The sequence below is a fragment of the Geotrypetes seraphini genome, chromosome 15 (assembly GCF_902459505.1).
Source record: "Geotrypetes seraphini chromosome 15, aGeoSer1.1, whole genome shotgun sequence".
NCBI lineage: Eukaryota > Metazoa > Chordata > Amphibia > Gymnophiona > Dermophiidae > Geotrypetes > Geotrypetes seraphini.
In genome coordinates this window covers 66,788,182-66,810,955 of record NC_047098.1, presented here as the reverse complement: position 1 = coordinate 66,810,955, position 22,774 = coordinate 66,788,182, and the positions used below count along the sequence as shown (strand labels likewise).

Genomic DNA, 22,774 nt, shown 5'->3' with positions numbered 1-22,774 from the left:
TAGAAAATGTTTGCAGTCCACTTAAACAGAAAGCCCAGCAGATCTCACTTCACGATCAAATCAGCCTACTAGGCCCATTTAATTCATATCCAAACATACCTTTATTGTAAAGTGAGCGTCCTTGTTCTGCAGTAGCCAAATTTCAGAAACTCAACTTGAGCTGAAATGCAAATACCCAAATTTGGGCTGTCTGAACGTTAAGAAAAACTTCATTATAGTAAGTTAGAAAAACAAGGTTGTACATCTGTGTGTAAAAATAATTTTTAAAAACCCCATTCCATTATTTTTTGTGTGCACCTTCTGCAAACATCTTCTCTCCTGACGCAGGAATTCTGATACTGTCAGTACAGTCTAGTCTCTGCATGAAAGATGCACACTTAAAAAACAAACAAACTATAGACAGACTTATGACAGCTTGTTTAAACCTACCTTTTGCAAATAAAATAGTGTGATTTCCACAGCACTGGCATTGTCTAACTGAAAACACTGGGCTGTCAGCCATGAGAAATCCAGTCATTCTTTGAGTTAAAGAAAATTGCTCATAAATGCTATCAAAAACCTACAAGAGCTTCACAGACTGTGGAAGACGTGCAGTGAGCTTCCAGAAGGCAAAAGTTTGAAAAGCAGTAAAACTTGCCACTGCTGCTATGTCCAACAGTGCCATCAAACCAACTTCTTGGAAAATGTCTCCGTATTTTCTGCTCCTGCATAGATTTTTTTTTTTAATCAAACCAGTGCGTGTTCCTTCGCCCCCCCCCCCCCCCCCCGAGTCTCAGACCTGAGAAGTTATTATTTACTCTCTAAATGAACTCATATGGGTACAGCTGGTCTACCCAAACTAAATGGCAACTTGAAAACCAGATGAAATATCTTTGTTTTCCTGTGATTGTCTTTTAGGAGAGTTATACAACTTTGTACGCTGAACACACACACTCACTAATCTGATGGACTATAACTCATCAGACCTAGGTATCAAGCAGATTAGCCAGCAGAAAGCTATTGTCTACAATTTGCATTCCTGGTCTTTGTTTTTTGCATATTTATACTCAGAGCAATGAATCGTCCCCTTCACAAACCAAGTCCTTGGGACACAATCAGGTTTTCAGGATAGCCACAGTGAATATGCATGAGAAATCTGCAGATGCAGATCTGTCTTATGCGTATTCATTGTGGATATCCTGAAAACCCAGCTAGCTGGATTGAGAACCTCTGCTTTAACATAATAAAAACACACAAAAATATTATACAGATGGCAATTGAAAATGCACTAGAGTCTGGGCTCGCTAATTCTTACAAAGGTGAGAACCAGCTGCTAAGCTGTTGCTGGAGTGTAGCTGTCAAAAAGGTGAAATGTAGTCATACAGCACTTGCTAAAGTCCTTTCCTTTAGTTGGGCCTTACCATCCTGGCCTACTGGGTGTTATCCTTTCCTGCTAGCAGATGGAGGTAAAGAAACTGATCTTTCCCAGTGAACTCACAATACAACCTGCTGCTACTCAATGCCAAAGCAGCACAAGGTTCTCTTTGTTTAAAGTACACACATTCCCATCAACCACTGCAACTATTATGAATCAAATTTCAATTCCTCTTTTTTTTTTTTTTTAAAGAACAGCACTGAAGAGACATGCAAGAGTCTCAGGTCTTAGTCTTCTGAAGGAGAGTCCCCCCTGCATCTAAATAATAATCTTTTTGGTCACTGCTGTAACGAAGACATTTACCTTGGGTACTTCCATTTACTTCAGCACTGAATCCCTACTGGCCTCATTAATCTCAAAAGTCCAACAACTTCACTCTTGCAATAAGTTTGCTGTTGTTCTTCAATTCGACCTTTCTGCAGCTTTCGATATTGTCCATCATGATATACTAATTCTCCAACTTTCTGAAATTGGCATAAACTCAACAGTCATAGATTGGTTCTCAAAATTCTTACGTTCCCGCTCCTACTTCGTTAAGATGAATGGCTCCACCTCCCTCCCTTGGAAACCGATTTGTGGAGTACCCCAGGGTTCACCTCTATTTCCGATTCTTTTTAATGTTTATATGTCCTCCCTGAAACTCCTCCAACTATCTCCCTTGGAAACACTTTACACTTACGCCGATGACATCCTTGTCCTCCTCGAGACCGACTCTAACCTCACCAATCTCTCTGAGAACATCTCTTCATGTATATCAAACCTCCAATCCTGGGCCCTCACCGTACAAATGAAACTAAATGAGACCAAAACAAAACTACTATGGCTCGGCCAAAATTAGATCAGCTACCCACCCTCATCCCACTTTCCTCTGGCACCACTTTGCAGCTTGAACACTCAAGCAAAGTTCTGGGCATCATCATTGATTCTAAACTGTCCTTTAACGACCACCTTAACTCCTTAGTAAAAAAAAAAAAAATGCTTTTTCAATCTTCACGTGTTAAGGAAAGTGAGATCCTGCTTCCATCAACAACACTTTGCTGTCCTCGTTCAATCCATTATTCTTTCCACACTGGATTACTGTAACTCCATCTACCTAAGCCTAACAAAGAAAAGCCTTCATAGACTCCAGCGGATTCAGAACACCGCGGCTAAACTAATCTTCGCAAAAAGCAAATTCGACCACGTCTCCCCGCTTCTGTCTAAGCTTCACTGGCTCCCAGTAATCCTTAGAGTTCACTACAAATGCACCTGCCTAACCTTCAAGTCTCTACATGGCATCCTTCCTCCCCTTTTTCCACTATCTTGGAACTCCTCGAATCCCAACACCACCAAATCTACTCACAAATTCAAACTATCCTTCCCCTCTTTAAAGGGCATATCCCATGCAGAAAAATTAGGGACATCCCTCTTCTTCAGGATCACCGAACTTTGGAACAGCTTTACTATCCCGCTTCGGAGTCTGACCTCCCTCCAACTCTTCCGAAAACATTTAAAAACATGGCTTTTCTCTAAAATGTAACGACCTCTCCCTCTTCGATATACTAAGTTTCTCCAAACTTCTCTGTACCAAGTTCTTCTACTTTTCTTTGGAGTTCCTTTCTATATCAATTCCTGTAAACCGTGCCGAGCTCTACTTCTGTGGAGATGATGCGGTATACAAACTTAAGGTTTAGTTTAGTTTAGGCAAAGGTATACTGTACAGCATATCCACCTCTCCAGCCCCCCTAACAGTCCAATATTAGATCTCCGCTAGAGAATGACACAGGGACAGATTTTTCCCCGTCCCCACGGGAACTCATTTTCTCATCTCTTGAGTTCTTTTCCTGTCCCTGCCCCATTCCTGCAAGCTCTGTCCTCATCTGCACAAGCCCCAAACACTTTAAAATTATAAGTGTTCGAGGCTTGTGCAGTTGAGGCAGAGCTTACAGGAATGGGGCAGGGCAAGCGACAAAAATCGTGGGGACAGGAAAAAATTTGGCACCATGTCATTCTCTAATCTCTGCACGGGCAGGAGCAAAGGAAGGTTGCTCCTGTCGTAGTTCACCTCTCAACCACCAGGGACTTAACAGGTACACAGAGGGGGTGGAGGGGGTGGGAGAGAAATAAAATAGCCAGATGAGGCCGAAACTGGGGTGGCGGAGGTCCTCAGCCAGGGCAACACACAACCAGAGATCCTGGCTGATCAGTCCGTTGGGCCCTGCAGCTGTTCTTCCACCGGCTTGTCGGTGCTTGATGGGGTGCTGCGGCCCAATAGTGAAGTGGACTAGTGATGTTTGGTGCCAAGTGAGAATTAGCTCTAGGGCTGCTCCCCTGTAGTTGGAGATCTTGATATCTTGCTTGGACTACTTTGGGACTTTGAGGTTTTTTAATTTACTTTCATTTTATTCTTTTTAATTATTTGAATTGTACCCTTCCCCTCATCATTCTTGAATTTTGTTATATCTTTATTATTTAATAATTTGTTTACCTAGGGACTTGCTAGATTGTGAGCCTTCGAGACAGATAGTGAAGTTCTAAGTACCTAATTTTATTTTATTGTAACCTGTTCTGGGTAGGCCGGGCTATAAAATGAATAAATAAATAAAGTTGTTTAAAGTTGGCTGGGGTAGGAGATGGAAGGGATCCCTTCTGTCTCAGCCCACCGCTAGACCACCATAGATTTAAAAGATAAGGGGTAGGGGGCAGGAGGGAGATAAATATTGTTAAAGTTAGCTGGGGCAGGAGATGAGAAAGATCCCTCCTGTCCTGGCCCACCAAGACTTATGGTAGGCCTGGTGGAGGTCTGTGGGACAGGGTACAGAACCTGGCAGGCCAGGAAGGAGGGGGACTGGGTACAGAGATTGGCAGGGAGAGAGTGAGGGAGGGAGATGGATGCAGAGCCTGGCAGGGGCAGGGAGGAAGGAGAACTGGGTGCAGAGACTGACATGGCAGGTGAGAGAGTAAGGGAGGGGGCTGGATGCAGAGCAGGGAGGGAGGGTAAACAGGGTGCAGAGCTAGCAGGGAGGGAAGGAAGGTTGGGTGCAGAGCCAGGCAGGCATGGTGGGTGCTGGAAGCAGAGCCTGGCAGGGCTCTGAATAGTAACACACACACCCAGATTATATTCAAGTCAATCTTTTTTCCTCCCTTTTTATGGGGGGGAGGGGGGGCAAAGAAAGGTTACCTTAGTTTATATTTGAGTATATACGGTACATGCCTGGGACTGTAAAAGGAAAATGAGGAAACAGTACCCAAGTAAAGTGCATGGTCATCAAGGGGGTGGGAGGAAATGGTGACTCTCATCCCTTCTTGAAGAGCCCTGCTATGCGCCTCACACAGTGGTTCCTATCAAGCAAGCCTAGAGGAAGCTTGGTGCTCAACCCGGTCTTGTATGTGGATCTGCAAACCGGCTGTTAGGCTCAACCAAGCTGTGTGGCAAAGGCCTGCACTGCTGGGAGCAAGGCCAGGGACCAGGAGCACCAGCCTGAATAACCTATTATCTGCTGGAGGTACAGAAACGCAGGAATTGTCCTCTGAGCATTAACAAGTTATACCAGTGTGGTCATTGGAAGAGATCAGTTTCTCTATCTCTGTCTGCTGTCAGGAAGGAGTAACACCTGCTTGTCCAGGATGGTACAGCCCAGTTAGTAAGGAAAGACAAGTTAAAAGCAGCCCAATCAGACTTACTGCCACTCATAAGCTGCGATATTCAAGGATGGAACAGAAGGGAATTGTGTAGATTAACAGCTCATAAAATGTAATTGTTAAGCAGACCCAATATTGTATGTCATGCTTTTCTACGTTTTCCAAGACATGTATAAAATGCTTAGAAGTTGGGGTCAACCTGTCTGTTAAAAAGCACGATAACTTTAGAAATTCAATCAGATTCACCTTGGTCCTACAAGTTACAGTACCGAAACTGACCTGAATGTGATGACACTAGCTTATTTTCTATGGTGTAACACAGAAAACAATCCATAAAATCCAAGCCTAGGCATGGTTTTCACATCCTTCCCTCTTTTTTTTTTTGTTTTAAGATTAAATTCACCTTGCAGTTCATTGTATTGTTCACACCATCAATAAATCAGGAAATAGCCTGACTCCATTTTGTTGTACAGCAAGCTTAATTAGGCCTTTCTAATCAAGTACAAAATTCTTAATTACATATCTTTCTAGGTAAAAAAAAATATATATATCAAAAATTCAGATGTGTGTGAGGGGTCAACAAAACTGGGATAACTCATTTGCTACACAATGGGATGCCTGAAACTTTCTTGAACATTCACATCCAAACTGATTTATATATATATAAAAATATAGAACAAAAATATATTGCAGAACAAGAGTACAAAGAGATACAAGGTGCTTGCCTACCTGCTCTTTCAGTTCAATAAATTCTTCTTCATATCTACAGTGAAATTTCTGCTATGTTGCAGTAAAAAAGTTTATCCTAGTAAATTAGTTATAGAAATCCATCTTTTCACGTGGCTGTTAAAGACTCTCGTTAATTTGTGTTTTGTTAAAGACTCTTCTTAGTACTCATCTGATTTTCAGGCAGCACAGGCATTACAACAAAATGACAGCTATATGAACACCCATCCAATGATCTCAATTTTTGCTAACTGCCTTTGGAACTGAGAAATAAATAAAAAGATGACTTGTACTGTCCTAGAACAAGAACAATCTCAGAACATAGATGTATTTTAGAATAATGATTTATCCTTTGTCCGCAGCTGTTCAATTTGTCCAATTAAATGCAGTCGCTGCTTTATAATTGCAGAGTTCAAGTCCCAGAGGAAATCCACCAGCCTCCCCTTTAAAAGAGTTTCCATTGGAACAAATTCCAAAATCTGCCGTGGAGACTCCGAGTCAAGCAAAGTACTCATCAAGTCATCAAGTTCATGTAAATAATGACGGACAGGGCCAGGAGGACATCGAAAGCCACTACACAGCAGAACAGCAATGTTTCCTAATGGTTGCAAAGAAGTTGGGCACGCAAATGTGATGAACCTAAAGCAGTGGTGCAGGATAAACAGCAGTCCTGTTGTGAAACGAGTGAAGCAAGACATAATGGGCAGGATCAAGGCATCTCCCGACTGAAGTTCTACCAATGCACTTAGAATCCATTTCAAAAGCTGTTGCTGATACCTTGGCTCTCCATCATGAAGCAGTGAATACCCAGAAGGAAAAAATGTAGTTGACTGTAGCAGAGTAACTTCTATGCTAGTTTGGCTTATGAGTTTGCAGAGAGATGGATTATCTACCACAAGGCACTTTACTTGTTTTTCACATCCATCTGTTTCAACAGCCTGATTACACTTTATAACGTGCAACAATTCACCAAGTAGCAAGTCATCTGTCAAAACGTGGCAAGGCAAGCAAGACTGCTGGATAGAATCAGGACTAGAACCAGTTTTTAGTTGATGGGTTGAAGACTTTTCAATGGCTTCATTGAGGTTCTTCAACAGCTTGCCATCACAAAACAAGGAGCACTTCACCTCTGGCAGTTTCTTCCCTTCCAAGATATCCCACTCATCACATTTAAGGTCATGGGAGAGGCCTTCCAAGATACAACCTTTCCCTACATTACCAATAGCATGTTCTTTAACCCAGGGACTAAAATAGCCATTCACAACCTTATCGTCCCATGAAAGGGTTTCCAAATGTTTTCTCTCATTGTATGTATCGCTGCATTTATTTCTGTTTCCAAACCATCGAGCATTCACACTGCATCCTGCATGAGATTTTTTGACAAGCCAGTCTTTTCTACAAAGATACTTCAGATTATACTTTTGTAAAAAGTATGCTACAGCACAATCCCGTAATGTATTCAACCGTGCAAGATCTTCTTCTGTCATATGCTCAAATAAACGAAGGTTTTCATTGATTGTTTCTATCTGGTGCTTATGAAAGAACGAACAACACTGCTTATGCACTTTAAGAAAAGATTCTGGAATCATATGATGTGGAAAAAGTGCCCTATCAGCTATTTCACTCCCAAAGTTCTGAACCATCTTGGTTAACGAGGAATGGAGAGCATCTCTGCCAATATACTCCAGACAAACCACATAAACTTCAGAGTTCCCAGATTTGCTGGTGCTAGGTTTGAAGATATGAACCTCCTTAAAACAGCAATTTAGCAAGAAAAGCAAGTTGACAGAAGAATGTTCGTATAAAGTGAACATCTTCAAGACAAATGAACCACCTTTACCAAGGATCATTAAAAGCAGTGACAGTTTCACAGTAAATGTAAAGGAGCAACTAGTGCCTCTTGTTCTCCAGGGTTTCCTTGGCAATCAAAGCTCCCATCTGCTGTGACCAAATGAACAGTAGACATATTACTTATGAACTGCTGTAATCCTGTGAGATGCTTTAATGTCATGATATCACCTGTATTCTCTGGACCAAAGTACCACCAGGGCAATGTATTTATAATAAACCGATCATCCATTATCATGAAGAGCGTGTCATTGGCTTCATGGTATGGGTTGAGGGTATTGGCTACCCAATTCCAATCCCAGTAAGGAACATTCTGGGATTTCAAATAATGATTAAGGCTAGCTATGAAAGCACCAGGGGCTTCACAGAGATGGACTGAGTTCAGTTCTCGATTCCACAGCGCCTCCTTAGGTAGAAGTTGAAAACTGCACACAATCTCTTGGAACTTGCACCAGGCTTGGGTGCACAGTTCTGCATTGACAGCCTTTTTCACTTCTGGAATGATTTTGCCAGCTTTGTTTGTGAATGAGGTATGACGATGCCATTCATCAAGTTTCTTATCACTTAGTAGGTTCTTGATCTTATTCAGAGACTCTTTCAGATCAAGAAGTGTTTCAAATTCCTTGTGATCAGAGGTGAACAAGTCTGTACTTTCTGGGAGCTGCCACACTTGACATTGTGGTTTTCTATATGAAAACTTCTTCTCAAACAGACAGCTAGTTTCAGCTAGTACATCAGAAGTGAACATTTCCATACCAATGGACTCCTCAACACGAGGCCTTTTACGTTTATTCATTTACAATCTAGAAAAAACAAAAACAAATGGAATTGAGTGGTTAAATATGAATACCATCAGCAGAATTGTGTTATACTGGAAACTGATATCCAATACAAAGAAGTCCTTAGACCAGAATCAGGGCTGTGGAGTCAGAACACCAAACCTTCGACTCAAGACTCCTATTTTTTTCTGTTCTGGGAAAAGGTGATTAAAGTTTTCAGAAACAAAAATGGGCTTTTAATGAATTCTGTAATATCACAGTTCAAACCCTGTCCTTTTATATCAAACATGTAACTTTTACAGACTGCTTATGGACCCATAACCTGAAAAATCAGCCAGTCTCAACATTTTGGATCTGCTACCTTTTCCCAGAGATGGTCACAAATGATAAATTTACCATATATTATGTTTCTTTTATTCTGAAGCTGAAATCGGAGTCGGTACATTTTTACTGACTCCAGCTCCACAGCCCTGTCTACACCCAAGACAACCAATATTAGAATTGCACATTCTGGAGGTAATTTTGTAAATGATTTTAAGCACATATATATCAGTGTATGCACATAAAGGACCTAAGTTACCTTAGGACTAGGGGGCATGTGATGAAGCTACAAAGTAGTAAATTTAAAACAAACCAGAGAAAATATTTCTTCACACAAGGTGGTGAAATCGGACAGTTTAGCAGGGTTTAAAAAAGGTTAGAAGTCTATATGCCATTAAGAAGCATAAAATCTGTTTTACTATTTGGGATCTAGCTAGGTACTTGGGACCTGGGCTGGCCACTGTTGGAACAGTATACTAGGCTTGATGGACCTTCGGTCTGTCCCAGCATGGCAATTATGTTCTTATGTAAAGAGCACATGGTATAAATCAAACATGTATCTGAATGTGAAACTGGCATGTCTAGGAGGGAGTTTGCACATTGTTGAGATTTATGCGCGTACTTACCACATTATCATTTTATACCAGTTCCCAAGCAGGAATAAATGTCAGCCGCTTCAATCTAAGCACCATTTCTGCAGGATTTGTTTCAACCATTTTATAAAGACTAACAGGCACCCATGTTAACTTTATAAAATAGCTAGAAAGGGTCTATTTGCAGCCTACTCATACAGCACATAGGCAAATTTTTATAAAATTATCCCCCCTCTCTTTTCTAAATAGTCCCTGAAACAAAAAGTGAAATTTTTAAAAGCATGAAGCACTTTGGATGCTCCCTCTAATAACCTAAGCTAAATCAGAAAATACTTTCCAGAATGTTGAGAAACTTGTGCACATTTCACTCCGATATATCCAAAGAAGGAATACAGTATAGCAGGAGAAAAAACAAAAAATAACTTTTACTACAGAGAGGTGGATAGGGAGATGTCTCATAAAAAAAAGTGTGTTCTTAATTTCTAGATACTAGACCAACAAACACAAGTTCATAAGGTTAATCAAAATCAAAATATGCAACACCCTTATATCAAAATAACACACTCCTTAGACGATAGAAGGAATTAAAGTACCATTGTCACATGTTCTCTGCATTGCACAAGGCTTTTTTGACATTACCCAGTTGGAAAGGTTTTTTATGCCAATGAGGTGATTTATCCCGGTTGGTGTGGGAGGGGTTCTGATGCTTTTTCTTTCCTTCTAGGTGTTTAATAGGTCATTAAGCATTGCACTGTCAGAGACCAGTATAATGAGTTGTCAATGAGCTTGTATAGTATTCCGGGCAGAAAAGAAAAAATGAAAGTTCAATACAAATTTTTTTTTAATTGTGCAAGAATCATCTCAATCCCCAATAGCAACCCGCTCCACTCCATAATACCACGGGAAATGTCCAGATAACTCCTTATGTAATCCGCCTTGAACCGCAAGATAATGGCGGAATAGAAATCACTAATGTAATTCAATTTATGTTTATAGTGTTTTGCATAGGAATTCCCCCTCATTAGGCCTGAAATCCCTTCCTGCCTTTCCCATTCTCAGTTCCCTCTCTCACTCCAACTGCAGTTCAGTCTACCTCTAAATCCCTACGTGACTCATAATTCTGTCTGCCCCCCAGTCTTCTCCCTCATGCAATACCCCACTCCCTCAATCTTTCTCCTCACTTCTCTACCTATCACTACATCTTTGCTTTCCTACTCATCCTCCATGACAAGCCTTCAGCTTACTGTTCCTACCTCTATGGCATATTCACCCTTTTAATCTGCCTCTAATCACTCCTATGTCATTTCTTTATTTGTCCTCTAATCCTCTCCCCCAACAAACAATTCATCCTTTTATTTGGGCCCCCAATCCCCACCCGACACAATCCACCCCGATACTCTGCTTCCAATCCCTCACTGCTAACTCACCTTTATTCTAGTCCCTTCTCATTTTCAGCCATGGCAGAAGCTCTGCTCGCTCTCACTTCACCTCACCCACTGAGCTCCCACGGCACAGAAAAAGTAACCTGCTGCACGATAGGTCACTTCATCCTCCTGAATCAGCTTGGATCACGGTTCAGTCTAACCAAGTTTATTATAGACTTACTACCCCCCACATGGGAAAAAAAACCACACGAACATAAGATTTGCCGCTGCTGGGTCAGACCAGTGGTCCATTTTGCCCAGCAGTCCGCTCACAGCGGCAGCCCTTAGGTCAAAGACCAGAGCCCTATTTGAACCTAGCCTTACCTGTGTATGTTCTGTTCCAGCAGGAACTTATCCAACCTTTTCTTGAATCCCTGAAGGGTGCTTTCCCCTATAACAGCCTCTTGAAGAGCGTTCCAGATTTCTACCACTCTGGATGAAGAAATTCCTTACGTTTATACGGAATCTATTCCCTTTTAACTTTAGTGAGTGCCCTCTCGTTCTCTACTAAGTCAATTCCCTTCAATATTTTGAATGTTTCGATCGTGTCCCCTCTCAGTCTCCTCTTTTCAAGGGAGAAGAGGCTCAGTTTCTCTAGCCTCTCATTATACGGCAACTCCTCCAGTCCCTTAACCATTTTTATCGCTCTTCTCTAGACCTTTCGAGTAGTACTATGTCCTTTTTCATGTACTGTGACCGGTGTTGGAGGCAGTATTCTAGGTGGGGGCCTACCATGGCCTGGTACAACAGCATGATAACATTTCAGATCTGTTTGTGATCCCCTTCTTAATCATTCCTAGCATTCTGTTTGCCCTTTTTGCCGCCGTCATACATTGCAATACAATTATACTTTAGGGGTTCAGTAGACTTAAGAGGGTGGGTAAATAGTGTGGGCAGACTTGATGGGCTGTAGCCCTTATCTGCCGTCATCTTTCTATGTTTCTATGGCGTGGACGGTTTCATTGACTTGTCTACAAGTACTCCTAAGTCTCTTTTCTGGGGGCTCTCTCCAAGTATAGCACCAGACATCCTGTATTTGTGCATATGATTTTTGTTACCTACATACATCAACTTGCACTTATCCACGTTGAGCCTCATTTGCCATTTTACAGCCTATTCCTCAAGTGAGTTTATGTCTCATAGGTCTTCGCAAACCTTCTGTATCCTCACTACTCTGAATAACTTTGTATCATCCGCAAATTTGATCACCTCACTCATCGTGCCAATTTCTAGGTCATTTATAAATATGTTGAAGAGCAAAGGCCCAAGCACCGAACCCTGCGGCACTCCACTCGTGACACTTTTCCAGTTCAAGTATTGTCCATTTACCCACACTCTGTTTCCTATCTGCCAACCAGTTTTTAATCCAAGTGAGATATCACCCTCGATTCCATGGCTCGCAATTTTTTGAAGTAGACGTTCATGCAGGACCTTGTCAAACGCCTTCTGAAAATCTAGATATATGATGTTAACTAGGTCACCCTTGTCTATCTGCCTATTTACTCCCTCGAAGTGCAGTAAGTTTGTCAAGTAAGATCTTCCTTTGCTGGCTGGTCCTCATCAGTTTGTGTCCGTCAAGGTGATCGATGATGCAGTCGGTCCTTTATCAGCGCCTCTACCATTTTTTCTGGTACCAAAGTCAGACTCATTGATCTGTAGCTTCCTGGATCTCCCCTCGAACCTTTCTTGAAGATTGGCGTAACATTTGCCACTTTCCAGTCTTCCATAATCTTTCCTGATTTGATCGACAGAGTGGCTATTAGTTGAAGCAGTTCAGCTATAACCCCTTTCAGTTCCTTGATTACCCTCGGGTGGATGTCGTCCGGTCCCAGGGATTTATTGTTTTTAAGCATATCAATCTGTCTGTATACCTCTTCTAGACTGACCGTCATCAACCCTGTTAGTTTCCCATCTAGGTGGCTTACAATCTAAATCAAGAGAAAGGGGAAAGGGTTGTGAGGGTGTGAACATTGACATGAAAGTGAGGGTAGGAAGGAGGAACTACAATTATATGATACAATTGGGCGGGGGGGGTTAAAACTACAAGAGTGTAGCTATTGTATCTGCTGGCATGCATCCTTATTAAGAAAAAAGGAACATAGCTCACAAAAAATTTATTAATAAGCGCCTCTGAAAAGAAAGGTTTTCAGCTCAGATTTAAATCAGTCTAAGTATATCTAAAGATGTATGGATACCAGGAGAGTTCCAAAACTCTAAAGTGTGAACAGAAAAGATTGCATGTTGAATATGTTCATGTACTATATAGTAATATGTGGGGATCACTAGCTGGTTGTGGGCAACGGTTCATTTCCTCCTCTTCTTGCTGTGGGAGCTTAGCACTGGAGGGGAAAAGAGAGAGAGGAGAGATGCTGCTGTCTGTACTGAATGCTGCACAGCATGTGCAGAATTCTGTGCATCCTGTGGGAGTGAGGAATTCTGCTAGAATTCCATTAGAAGTAATATAGCGCCTCCTAAATCATAGGTATTAAGTGCTCCTGTGTTAATTTTCCATTAGTGCATGCAACCTATTAAAAAAAAAAACCATATCATGGGACCTGCAAAAATAAAACAGAAATAAAGCCCTATTTTACAGCCGCATTAAAAACATTCATTTTTTTGTCATAACGAATTGATTCTAATCGATTCACCTGAAGTGAATTGATGAATCGATTCGAATCAGAAATCGGGCAGCACTATTGTTCAGCACCAGAGCAGAGCGGGAAGCAGATACCTAGATGTGATAGGGAGAACACGTCCGGGCAGACAGCCCATGCAGAGGACTAACAAGTATGTCTGCATTATCTTGTGGTCTATGGAGAACAAGTAACTGCACTTTTCTGTTTTTACCCAATGATGATTTTTCTTAAAAACATTTTCTTAAAAACAGAATTTAGGGTAGTTAGGTTGGCACATCAATTATAAAAGAGGTAGGAAAGGATGCATTTGATTCTGGGGCTGAGACACTACCTATATAACTAGAAGAAAGAACACAAGAATCACTGAAGACTCTGTACTTCACATTTTAATAAGCAGAAACGTATCTAGTCAGAAAGATGAATGGTTGCTTGTAACATAACCTCTTCCACTGTGGCATAGCCAATATTTAAGATCTATAGGGTCACAATCCATCCTTATTATTGTGAACGTCTGACTAGAATTAGGGAAATAAACTACAAATCTTCCCTGTCCTAGGTCCACAACCTATATGAAAATGCAGGTTTATTTTTCTTAAAACTAAGGACTGCCAAGAGTATTTCTGAAATCTAAATACATCCTCTCTCTTCACTGGCTGGAGTCAATGGAACCTGCAGATGCCACTGTGCATGCTACTCCTAGACCAGTGGTCTCAAACTCAAACCCTTTGCAGGGCCACATTTTGGATTTGTAGGTACTTGGAGGGCCTCAGAAAAAAATAGTTAATGTCTTTATTAAAGAAATGACAATTTTGCATGAGATAAAACTCATAGTTTATAAATCTTTCCTTTTGGCTAAGTCTTAATAATAATATTGTCATTTATAGCTAAAGAGACATATGATCAAGAAACTGTTTTATTTTACTTTTGTGATTATGATAAACATACCGAGGGCCTCAAAATAGTACCTGGCGGGCCGCGAGTTTGATTCCACTGGCCTAGACCCAGCAAAGAAAAGCGGAGGAAAGAAATGTCACCCGAAAGAACTTAAAACAAACTTGAGTACGTAAGGAATTGTTTCATAATCTACTTATTTCATTCTCCTCTGTGGTTTAATCAATTAGAAATACTTAAAAAATTGTCATTCACTCCAATATCATGCAATTATCCCATCATTCTTCCTTTTCGTTATCTCTTATCGATAACTTTTTAGGGATTTCGAATGGGTGCAGTAGAGCTTCATTAATATGCTTTATGAAGTACTGCTAATTCCGCATTCATCCTTCAAAGTTATTTTTGCTATTATTTTTAATCTCTTTAGATAAATAGTTTAAAAGCCCCTGATCTTTAGTATTCAGCTTAGTGGGCTGGGGCCTACTGCTGACATGTTTTGCCGTGCTGGTTGTATGAAGGCGCTCCACCGCAGGACAGCCTTGATACAGTCAGCACAGGCAAAACATGTCAGCAGTAGGCCCCAGCCCACTAAGCTGAATATTAAAGATTTTAAACTATTTATCTAAAGAGATTAAAAATAATAGCAAAAATAACTTTGAAGGATGAATGAGGAATTAGCAGTACTTCATAAAGCATATTGATGAAGCTCTACTGCACCCATTTGAGATCTTTAAAAAGTTTTGTCAATAAGAGATAAGGAAGAGGAAGAATGATGGGACAATTGCATACTATAGGAGTGAATTATTTGAATTTATTGCAATTATAAGAACGAATGCCATTTTTCAAAGCTTAGGTCCGCAGACTTGAACGAGGCAAATGAGACCCTCCGCTTCCTCTCACACGTTAGGCGGGTGGCAACGCATTCGGCTCGAGCGCACTGGTCGCGCGCGCGGGCCGCCATCTCGCCCCGTCGAACTCCTACCTGAGGTGACCCACCAACAATCCCGCGCCTTTCCTTCACCAGTGCCCCGCCCCCATTACACACCTTCTCTTCCTTGTCCTCGGTGCCGGAAAACGGAAGTCGCGTCAGAGGAGGGCGGGGACCGTCGGACCTCTCTGGGTGATGACCACCTACCTCTCTAGGGTTCTCCACCCCACCGCCGCCGCCGCCGCCTCTTCTCCTCGCTGTTCAGCGCAGCCGCAGTTGCTCTCCGTCCGGGCTGACGCTTGCAAGGAGCGGCGGCTTCAGAGGTCACCTGATCTGCTGGCGCATGCGTGTGAAGACCTCCGAGGCTGCACGTGGAGGGTGGCGACTTGAAGCACCCGCGCGCCAAGAGCTCAGGCGGTGTCGATAGGGAGGTTTGGCCTTGAGGAAACCAACGGGTGAAACATTGGCATAACAGTCCCTAAAAGAGCATACAGCTAAGTACTTTAGGATACTAATCTTTAAGTTCAATTAAGTCATGAATAAATATAGTATAAGAGTGATCCAGTGACAAAGCCTCTAAGGGTGAGAGTTAATGGAGTTGGAGGTGGTAACTCTGAGGAGCTGGGGGTTAAATCTCTCTTTTTTATTTATTTATTAGATTATTCATTTATTATAACAAATAAAAACTGTAAGCAATTACAAAAAACTTCCAAGAAACACACACAAAAAAAACCCCATACACCAACTTAAATTTCTAGTCCACATTATTAGGACTGCTGTTAACCCAGTGGAGGAACTCATATGTAAGGTGACCATTTTGAACGGGACTGTCCCCTTTTTAGATCCCCTGTCCCATTGTCCCCTTTCACAGCTTCAGGACGCCGAAATGTCCCGTTTTCAGGGACAGCATCCCGAAGCTGTCCATGGAGACAGTGGGACATGCTATCGCTTCCCCTCCCTCCAGCGCCAAAGCCTGCCCCCCTGACGTCTGGAAGAAGGTTTGTGGACTGGCGCCTGGACCTTACTTTGCTTTAGTTGTGGCAGTCGGCAGCGACAGGGGGGAGTGTTTGAAGTGGCGGTAGGCAGCAGCAGTGGCCAGTCCGGGGTGGGGGGCAGGCTTCAGCGCTGGAAGGAGGGAGGCAGGCTGGCTGGCTTTAGCGCAGCATGGAGGGAGCGAAGTAGGCTGGCTAGCTTCTGGGGACGGGGTGGAACAAAAGCTGGAAGGCAGTGAGGGGGACATAGAAAGGAGGCACTGGGGGCACTAAGGACATGGAAAGGAGGCACTGGGGGAACTAAGGACATGGGAAGGGGCACTAAGGACATGGGAAGCAGGCACTGGGGGCACTAAGGAGATAGGAAGGGGCACTAAGGACATGGGAAGGAGGCACTGGGGGCACTAAGGACATAGGAAGGGGCACTAAGGTCATAGGAAGGAGGCACCGGGGGCACTAAGGACATAGGAAGGAAGGATGGAGGGAATAGAAGGGACAATTATTGTGCTTGAGTGCAGAAGAACGAAGGAAAGGATGCACAGAGAAGGAAATGCAACCAGAGACTCATGAAATCACCAGATAGCAAACGTAGGAAAATGATTTTATTTTCAATTTAGTGATCAAAATGTGTCAGTTTTGAGAATTTATATCTGCTGTCTATATTTTGCACTATATTTGTCTATTTTTTATAGTTATGAGGTGACATTGCATATTTTTTAAAGTCACCTGCCTTGACATCTTTGAAACCCCCCCAAATATAAATAATTAACATTTTCTCTGTGTATAGTGTGCTTTGTAGTTTTTTTAATTTTATGGTTACCATTATGAATTAATAAGATATTATGTGTACATGAAAAATGAATGGAAGAAATTGGCGGCAGAACTGACAATTAATAGATATCCTGTTTTGATGAAAAAAATAAATGGTCACGTTACGCATATATAAAATATATAGTATAGAAAGTATATAATCACTTTATCTACAGGCAGGAAATTATTCATCTTTTATCTCCTCTTTTCAAACCTCTGCATTAGTCTGGGGTAAATTATCCAATGTAGGTTTATCTTGCAAAAATATCTCCAACTGAAATGGGTCAAGAAAAATGTATTTATTGTTCTTATATGTGACCAAGCACTTACAGGGAAATTTAAGAAACAATAAAGCTCCCAGAGCTAGTACACGAGCCTTAAGCTGTAGGAACTGTTTTCGTCTATATTGTGTTTGCTTTGAGACATCTGGCAACACATTTATATTTTGCCCACAGAACAGGGTCTGTTTATTTAAAAATAAAGTTTAAGAACCGCCTGCTTCTCCAATTCAGTTTTGAATGTGACCAACAGAGTATCCTTCCTTCCTTTCTTTCTTCCTTTGCTCCAGACTGAATCCATTCCTCAACCAAGTTTTAAGTTTATTTAAAATTTCTTATACCGCCCGATCAACCTTCTAGGCAACTCTTCTCCGTCTGTCCCTCCACGAGTCCAACTTTTCTTCCTCTCTCATCCCCCAGATCATTTTTTCCCATGTCCCACCATCCCCATGCCCATTTCTCCTTCTAGCACCCCTCTCCAACACCATGCCACATCTCCCTCCATCACTATGCCCAACATTCCTCCCCTTTGCATCCCCTTCCATCTATCCCTCTGTTCCCTTTCCACCACCATATCCAACATTTCTCCCTCTCATCTTTCTTTTCCCCATGCATCTTCTTTACCTCACTCCTCTCTATGCCCAATTTTCCTCTTCCATGTGCACCATCTCTTTCCTTCTCACTCACACACTCAGGCCCAACAATTGTCCCTTTCTATTCCCTGTTAGTGCAGGTTGCATCTCCTTATTGTTCCGATTTTATGGTTTATGTTTACGAAACCTGTTTGATTGGTTATGATTGCCATGCAGTTTTATAATATGAGCACATTAGACTTGGTTCTCAGGGAGTATCCTCGTACCCCTTCCTTCCTTTTTTGTGTCCTGTACAGGTATGACTGTCTGCTTTTGTATCAACTGGAAGTCAGAGGGCAGTCCTGAGGTAAGAGGGGGGAGGATCCAAAATACGTAAATGAAGTTTCCTACAAGAGATCTCATGAGATGGGATGCATAGCCCACTTGCCCAGGAATAGAGTGGATTTACAAGAAAGAAGATTGGCAATGTAAGAATTTGATCTTTCCTTACTATAACTACATTCTTCAGCCACATGCTCTCGGTATTACCTTTTCCTCTACATTAATTCTTAAATTCCCTTTTCTTTCTTTTCCTCAGAAGCTTTCAGCACACATCCACACATCCATTCTCTTTCACTATTCCCTCTCTTATGGAACAATGTTTCTACGTACTGTATGTAAGCAGTGTTGCCTGCACAGAGTTCCCACTGTGACATTAGCAGCCAGTCACTTGCATGCATATCCTCAGCTTTCTTTTCCTGCATCCTTGCCTCTGCACCCAGCTTAACACTGACACAGCTTGAAATACTGTTTTAAACATTACATTTTATATCTCTTCTGATTTGCTACTTTCTATCTACACTCTCAGCCCCTGACTAGAAAACAAGGCCAGCTTGAGAGATTACAATGCCCCGGCCCATGCCCTGCCTCCCCCCCAGCCAGTTCTCTCCTCCCTCTGATGTTACTGCTTGGTCCCGGCAGGACGTGGCTCCATAGGCCAGTATCACTGTTAAGTACTGTGTTTTCCCGAAAATAAGCCCTACCCTGAAAATAAGCCCTAGCATGATTTTTAAAGATGCTTCTAATATAAGCCCTACCCCAAAAATAAGCCATAGTTAAAATCGACCCTACAGCCCCCTCCCCCCCCTCAAAAAAAAGGCCCCGACATTCCCTGACTCCATCCCTAGTTTAAAAAAAAAAAAAAAAATCCAGGCTTCCACTATTTCTGGGTTCCAATCCCCCTGTGCTGCAGAACCGTGAGACTGGCATACCTCCAAGGCATCCAAAAACAGCGGCGGAAAGATGCTGGGTAGGATACTTATAAAACTCAATTATTGAAAAACCTAATAATGATTACTATTAAATCAATATTCTTTCACTGGAAAGATTTTTCTAAATTGGATTACAATAGCTGTACCCTTCTCTTCCACTGTCAGCTCCAAACTCCGTCCCTTCTTTCTTGCCGCACTGTATGCCTGGAACAGTCTGCCTGAATCAATACGTCATGCTCCATCCCTAGCACTATTCAAATCCAAGCTAAAAACCCACTCACTGCTGTCAGATACTTATACCCACTGTATCATTTCCTCTACCATAATCTCCCCAACCCTGAGATGTCCTGTCTGTCTAATTAGATAGTTAGCTCTTCTGATCAGGGACTGTCTATTGTATGTTAAATGTACAGCGCTGTATACACCTTTCAGCGCTGTAGAAATGATAAATAGTACCATGTTTCTCCGAAAATAAGACAGTGTCTTATATTAATTTTAGGCCCAAAAAAGGCACTAGGTCTTATTTTCAGGGTATGTACATGAACATCTCTCCCTTCCTCTCCTTCACCCCAATTATTCCTCTTTCCTTTCTCTCCCCCACATGTGCAGCATCTTTCCTTCCCTCCCTTCCATCCCTTATGCAGCAGGACCCTTGCCAGCTTCTATCCTACCCTCCCTCTCATCTCTCGTGGAGCAGGACCCGTGCCCAGCTTCCCTCCCATCCCTCGTGCAACAGGACCCTTGAGCGAGCACCCCCTCCCCCCCCCTGAGCACCCGCCGTGCAGCCGAATCCCCATCCTTCCCTCCCTCCCAACGGATCCCCACCGCGAGCTCTACTTAGCTCCCTAAGCAGCTTCAGGCCAGCAGCAGTCTTTAACAGGCTGCTTCGCCCTTGAACTATGCCGCATTACTGATGACATCATCGCAGCAGAGTTCACAGACGGACAAGGCCGAAGCAGCCTGTTAAAGTGCTGCCGGCCCGACACTGCTTAGGGTTCCAATGGGAGGGAGGGAAGGATAAGGAATCGGGTGCGGGTGCTCGTGGGGGGGAGGGTGTGCTCTCTCAAGGGTTCTGCTGCAGAAGGGATGGGAGGGAGGGAAGGGAAATGCCGGTGAATCCCGGGAATAGGGCTTATTTTGGGAGTAGAGCTTATGGTAAGACCTACCCCGAAAATCCTGCTAGGGCTTATTTTCGGGGAAACACGGTAGTAGTAGTAAGTATAAAAAATATTTTTAGTTAAGTATGACAACTTGAGGAGATTTAACAAAATATGGAAACCCTTCCATAAATGTTGATTTATATATCGTGTTATGATTGTTTGTATGGTACCTTTTTGCATCCCAAGACTAATATTTTCTACTCAGTGTTATAGTTTGTTTATTATGGTGCATTGTGTATTTTTTTTTTTTTTAATTTAATAAAATATTTATGAGGGGGAAAAAAGAAAACAGAAACGGTCTGAATAGATGCCACACGGGAACCTAAATCAGACAAATGTTTGTCCTCTGCAGATAGAAATGGAGTCAAAACAATAAAAACTAGGTGGAAACGATGATCCAGATGAAAAGGCTTTATTAAGTGTCTAGACCAGGGGTTTCCAACCTTTTGGCTTCCCTGGGCCGCATTGGCCGGGAAAAAATTTTCTGGGGCCGCACAAACGCTGCAACAAGACAGAAGAGGGAGCCGGCAAGATGGGCAGCAGAGGAAAACACTGCATCGCCCTTGACCAGGGCCGCACAAAATACTTCACTGGGTCGCAGGTTGGACACCCCTGGTCTAGACAAAATGCAGTCTTCATAACAAAATTCAAAGTCTTCAAGTTATGTGGTACATACAGTCTAGTCAGAAAACTCAATGCGGACTAACACAAGACCCAACACGGTCTGTGTTTTGCAAAAATTAACCTTCCTCGATCTGCTAAAACCATTATATTTAACAGAGCAAAAATCTATAAATATACAGTACATATATAACATCAAACATCTGATTGCCAGATCATCGGTTTCACCTGGTTTTCATTGTTTTGGCTCTCCTGTGACTCCATGGCAGGAAGGAGCGGGCATCCCTCCTGCCATTTGTTTTAGAGTTGCCACATTTGTCAGGAGGTGCTCGATTGTTGGGGGTCGTTAGGGGAGGGTCGTTGACATCAGTGGGGGATTGTTTTCATTTTTTTTTTTAATGGGCAGATATTTTGCTTCTGTAATACACACAAAATATCTGTGCCGTTGAAAACACAGTTACCGACAGGTCTACAGCAATCGGGTTTTAGGATCGGTAAAAGCCGATGCTAAATAGCCAAGCAATGTAAGTGAATCAATCGCTTGGCTATTTTGCATGGGGTTTTACTGGATCGGAAAATGGGCGATAGAGGGGAAAAAACAAGTGGTGGGCCGTTTAGTGAATCGGGTCAGTTAGCAGTGGTTTAGCGACAATCACTGACTTTAGTGAATCTAGCCCATAATCGGTTAGTTCCCCTGGATGAATTCCCCTCTAAGTAGTAAATGTAAAACAAACTGGAGAATATTTGTCTTCACTCAAGATATAATTAAACTATGGAATTCCTTTCTAACAAATGTGGTAATAGCCATTAGCTTAGTAGGGTTTCAGAAGGGTTAAGTTCCTAAAATAAGTCCATAAAATTTTTAAGGTGGACCTGGGCTGATCAGAACAGCACACAGCACTTAAGTTGCATTATAGATCCAAATGTAAAGTAGTATAATGATCTTTGTCTTATTCTCCATTCCTTTCTAAATACGAGGGGTCGCTGAAAAGTTCTCAGCCCAACCAATAAAGTTGGGCAGTCTCCATCGAGGGCTATACACTTAGTCCAATGATTTTCCACTTTTGTTTGGTTCATATTTTTCCGACGGAAGGAAAAAAGAGGAAAAATTGCTGGACTAAGTGTATAGCTCTCGAAGGAGACTGCCCCAGCTTTGTTGGTCGGATTGAGAAGTTTTCAGAGGCCCCTCATAATTAATAACATTTGGTTTGCTTTTTTGATCACTGCTCCATTCTAGAGTTCAGGATTTCAGTGCATTGTCCACAGTGATTCCAAGATGATTCTTTTCCTGGGTGGCGACTCCTCCTACAAAACCCTGCGTTATGTACTTCTAAGCGTGATTGTTTCCCCCCATTTGTGCATCTTTTCTGTGACGTCCTCATTACATTCCATCTGCCATTTAGCCGCCAGGTTCTCCAGTCTGGCAAGGTTCCTCTATAGTTCCTCACAGTCTGCTTTGAATACTTTAGTTATCTGCAAGTTTGATCACTACATTTGCATCTCCCTTTTCTAGACTATTACTGAGTAATTGAACAGTACAGATGTGTGGAGAGAAGGGAAAGCTTATCCCAGCTTCATGTCACAATGAAAACACAGGCTGTTGTGCTGCGGCTCTCCTCCCTGGTCACATGGGCTCCCCGGTCCTCCACCTCCCTCTGCTACATATCGCTGAGAGCAGCGCTGCTGTCACACAGTGCCTGAGAGTGAGAGAGAAAGAGGCAGAGACTGGTGTCTAGGACCACAGCAATGGTAAGACTGCTTCCTCACTCAGCTTGTCAGAAAAGAGAGGGACATACTCCTCAGAGGGCAATTTCACACCACACCTGGGCATCCACAACCCTAAATACATTCTACACTGTACAGGATTCATTGCATGAGTATGGGCTTCA

The 22,774-nt window shown here is 42.4% G+C and overlaps 2 protein-coding genes across 3 annotated transcripts in view; one reads left to right on the top strand and one right to left on the bottom strand.

The window, feature by feature from the left end:
- Nucleotides 1–3,335: 3,335 nt before the first annotated feature.
- On the bottom strand, nucleotides 3,336–15,324 carry CMTR2 (cap methyltransferase 2). The gene is given in 4 exon segments (XM_033921771.1): nucleotides 3,336–7,614; nucleotides 7,616–7,636; nucleotides 7,638–8,412; nucleotides 15,236–15,324. Coding segments are annotated over 3 exon segments (2,310 nt in total). The 5' UTR covers nucleotides 8,406–8,412; nucleotides 15,236–15,324; the 3' UTR covers nucleotides 3,336–6,093.
- A 6,724-nt stretch (nucleotides 15,325–22,048) lies between these two features.
- Nucleotides 22,049–22,774, top strand: part of LOC117349152 (septin-4-like) — a 52,748-nt gene continuing 52,022 nt past the window's right edge. The window contains exon 1 of one of the 2 annotated variants that reach the window (XM_033922249.1): nucleotides 22,049–22,634. In XM_033922249.1, the coding sequence (XP_033778140.1) occupies nucleotides 22,632–22,634 (3 nt within the window). In that variant the 5' untranslated portion in view covers nucleotides 22,049–22,631. The remainder of the gene's footprint in view (nucleotides 22,635–22,774) is intronic. The other variant, XM_033922251.1, reaches the window with a different exon arrangement.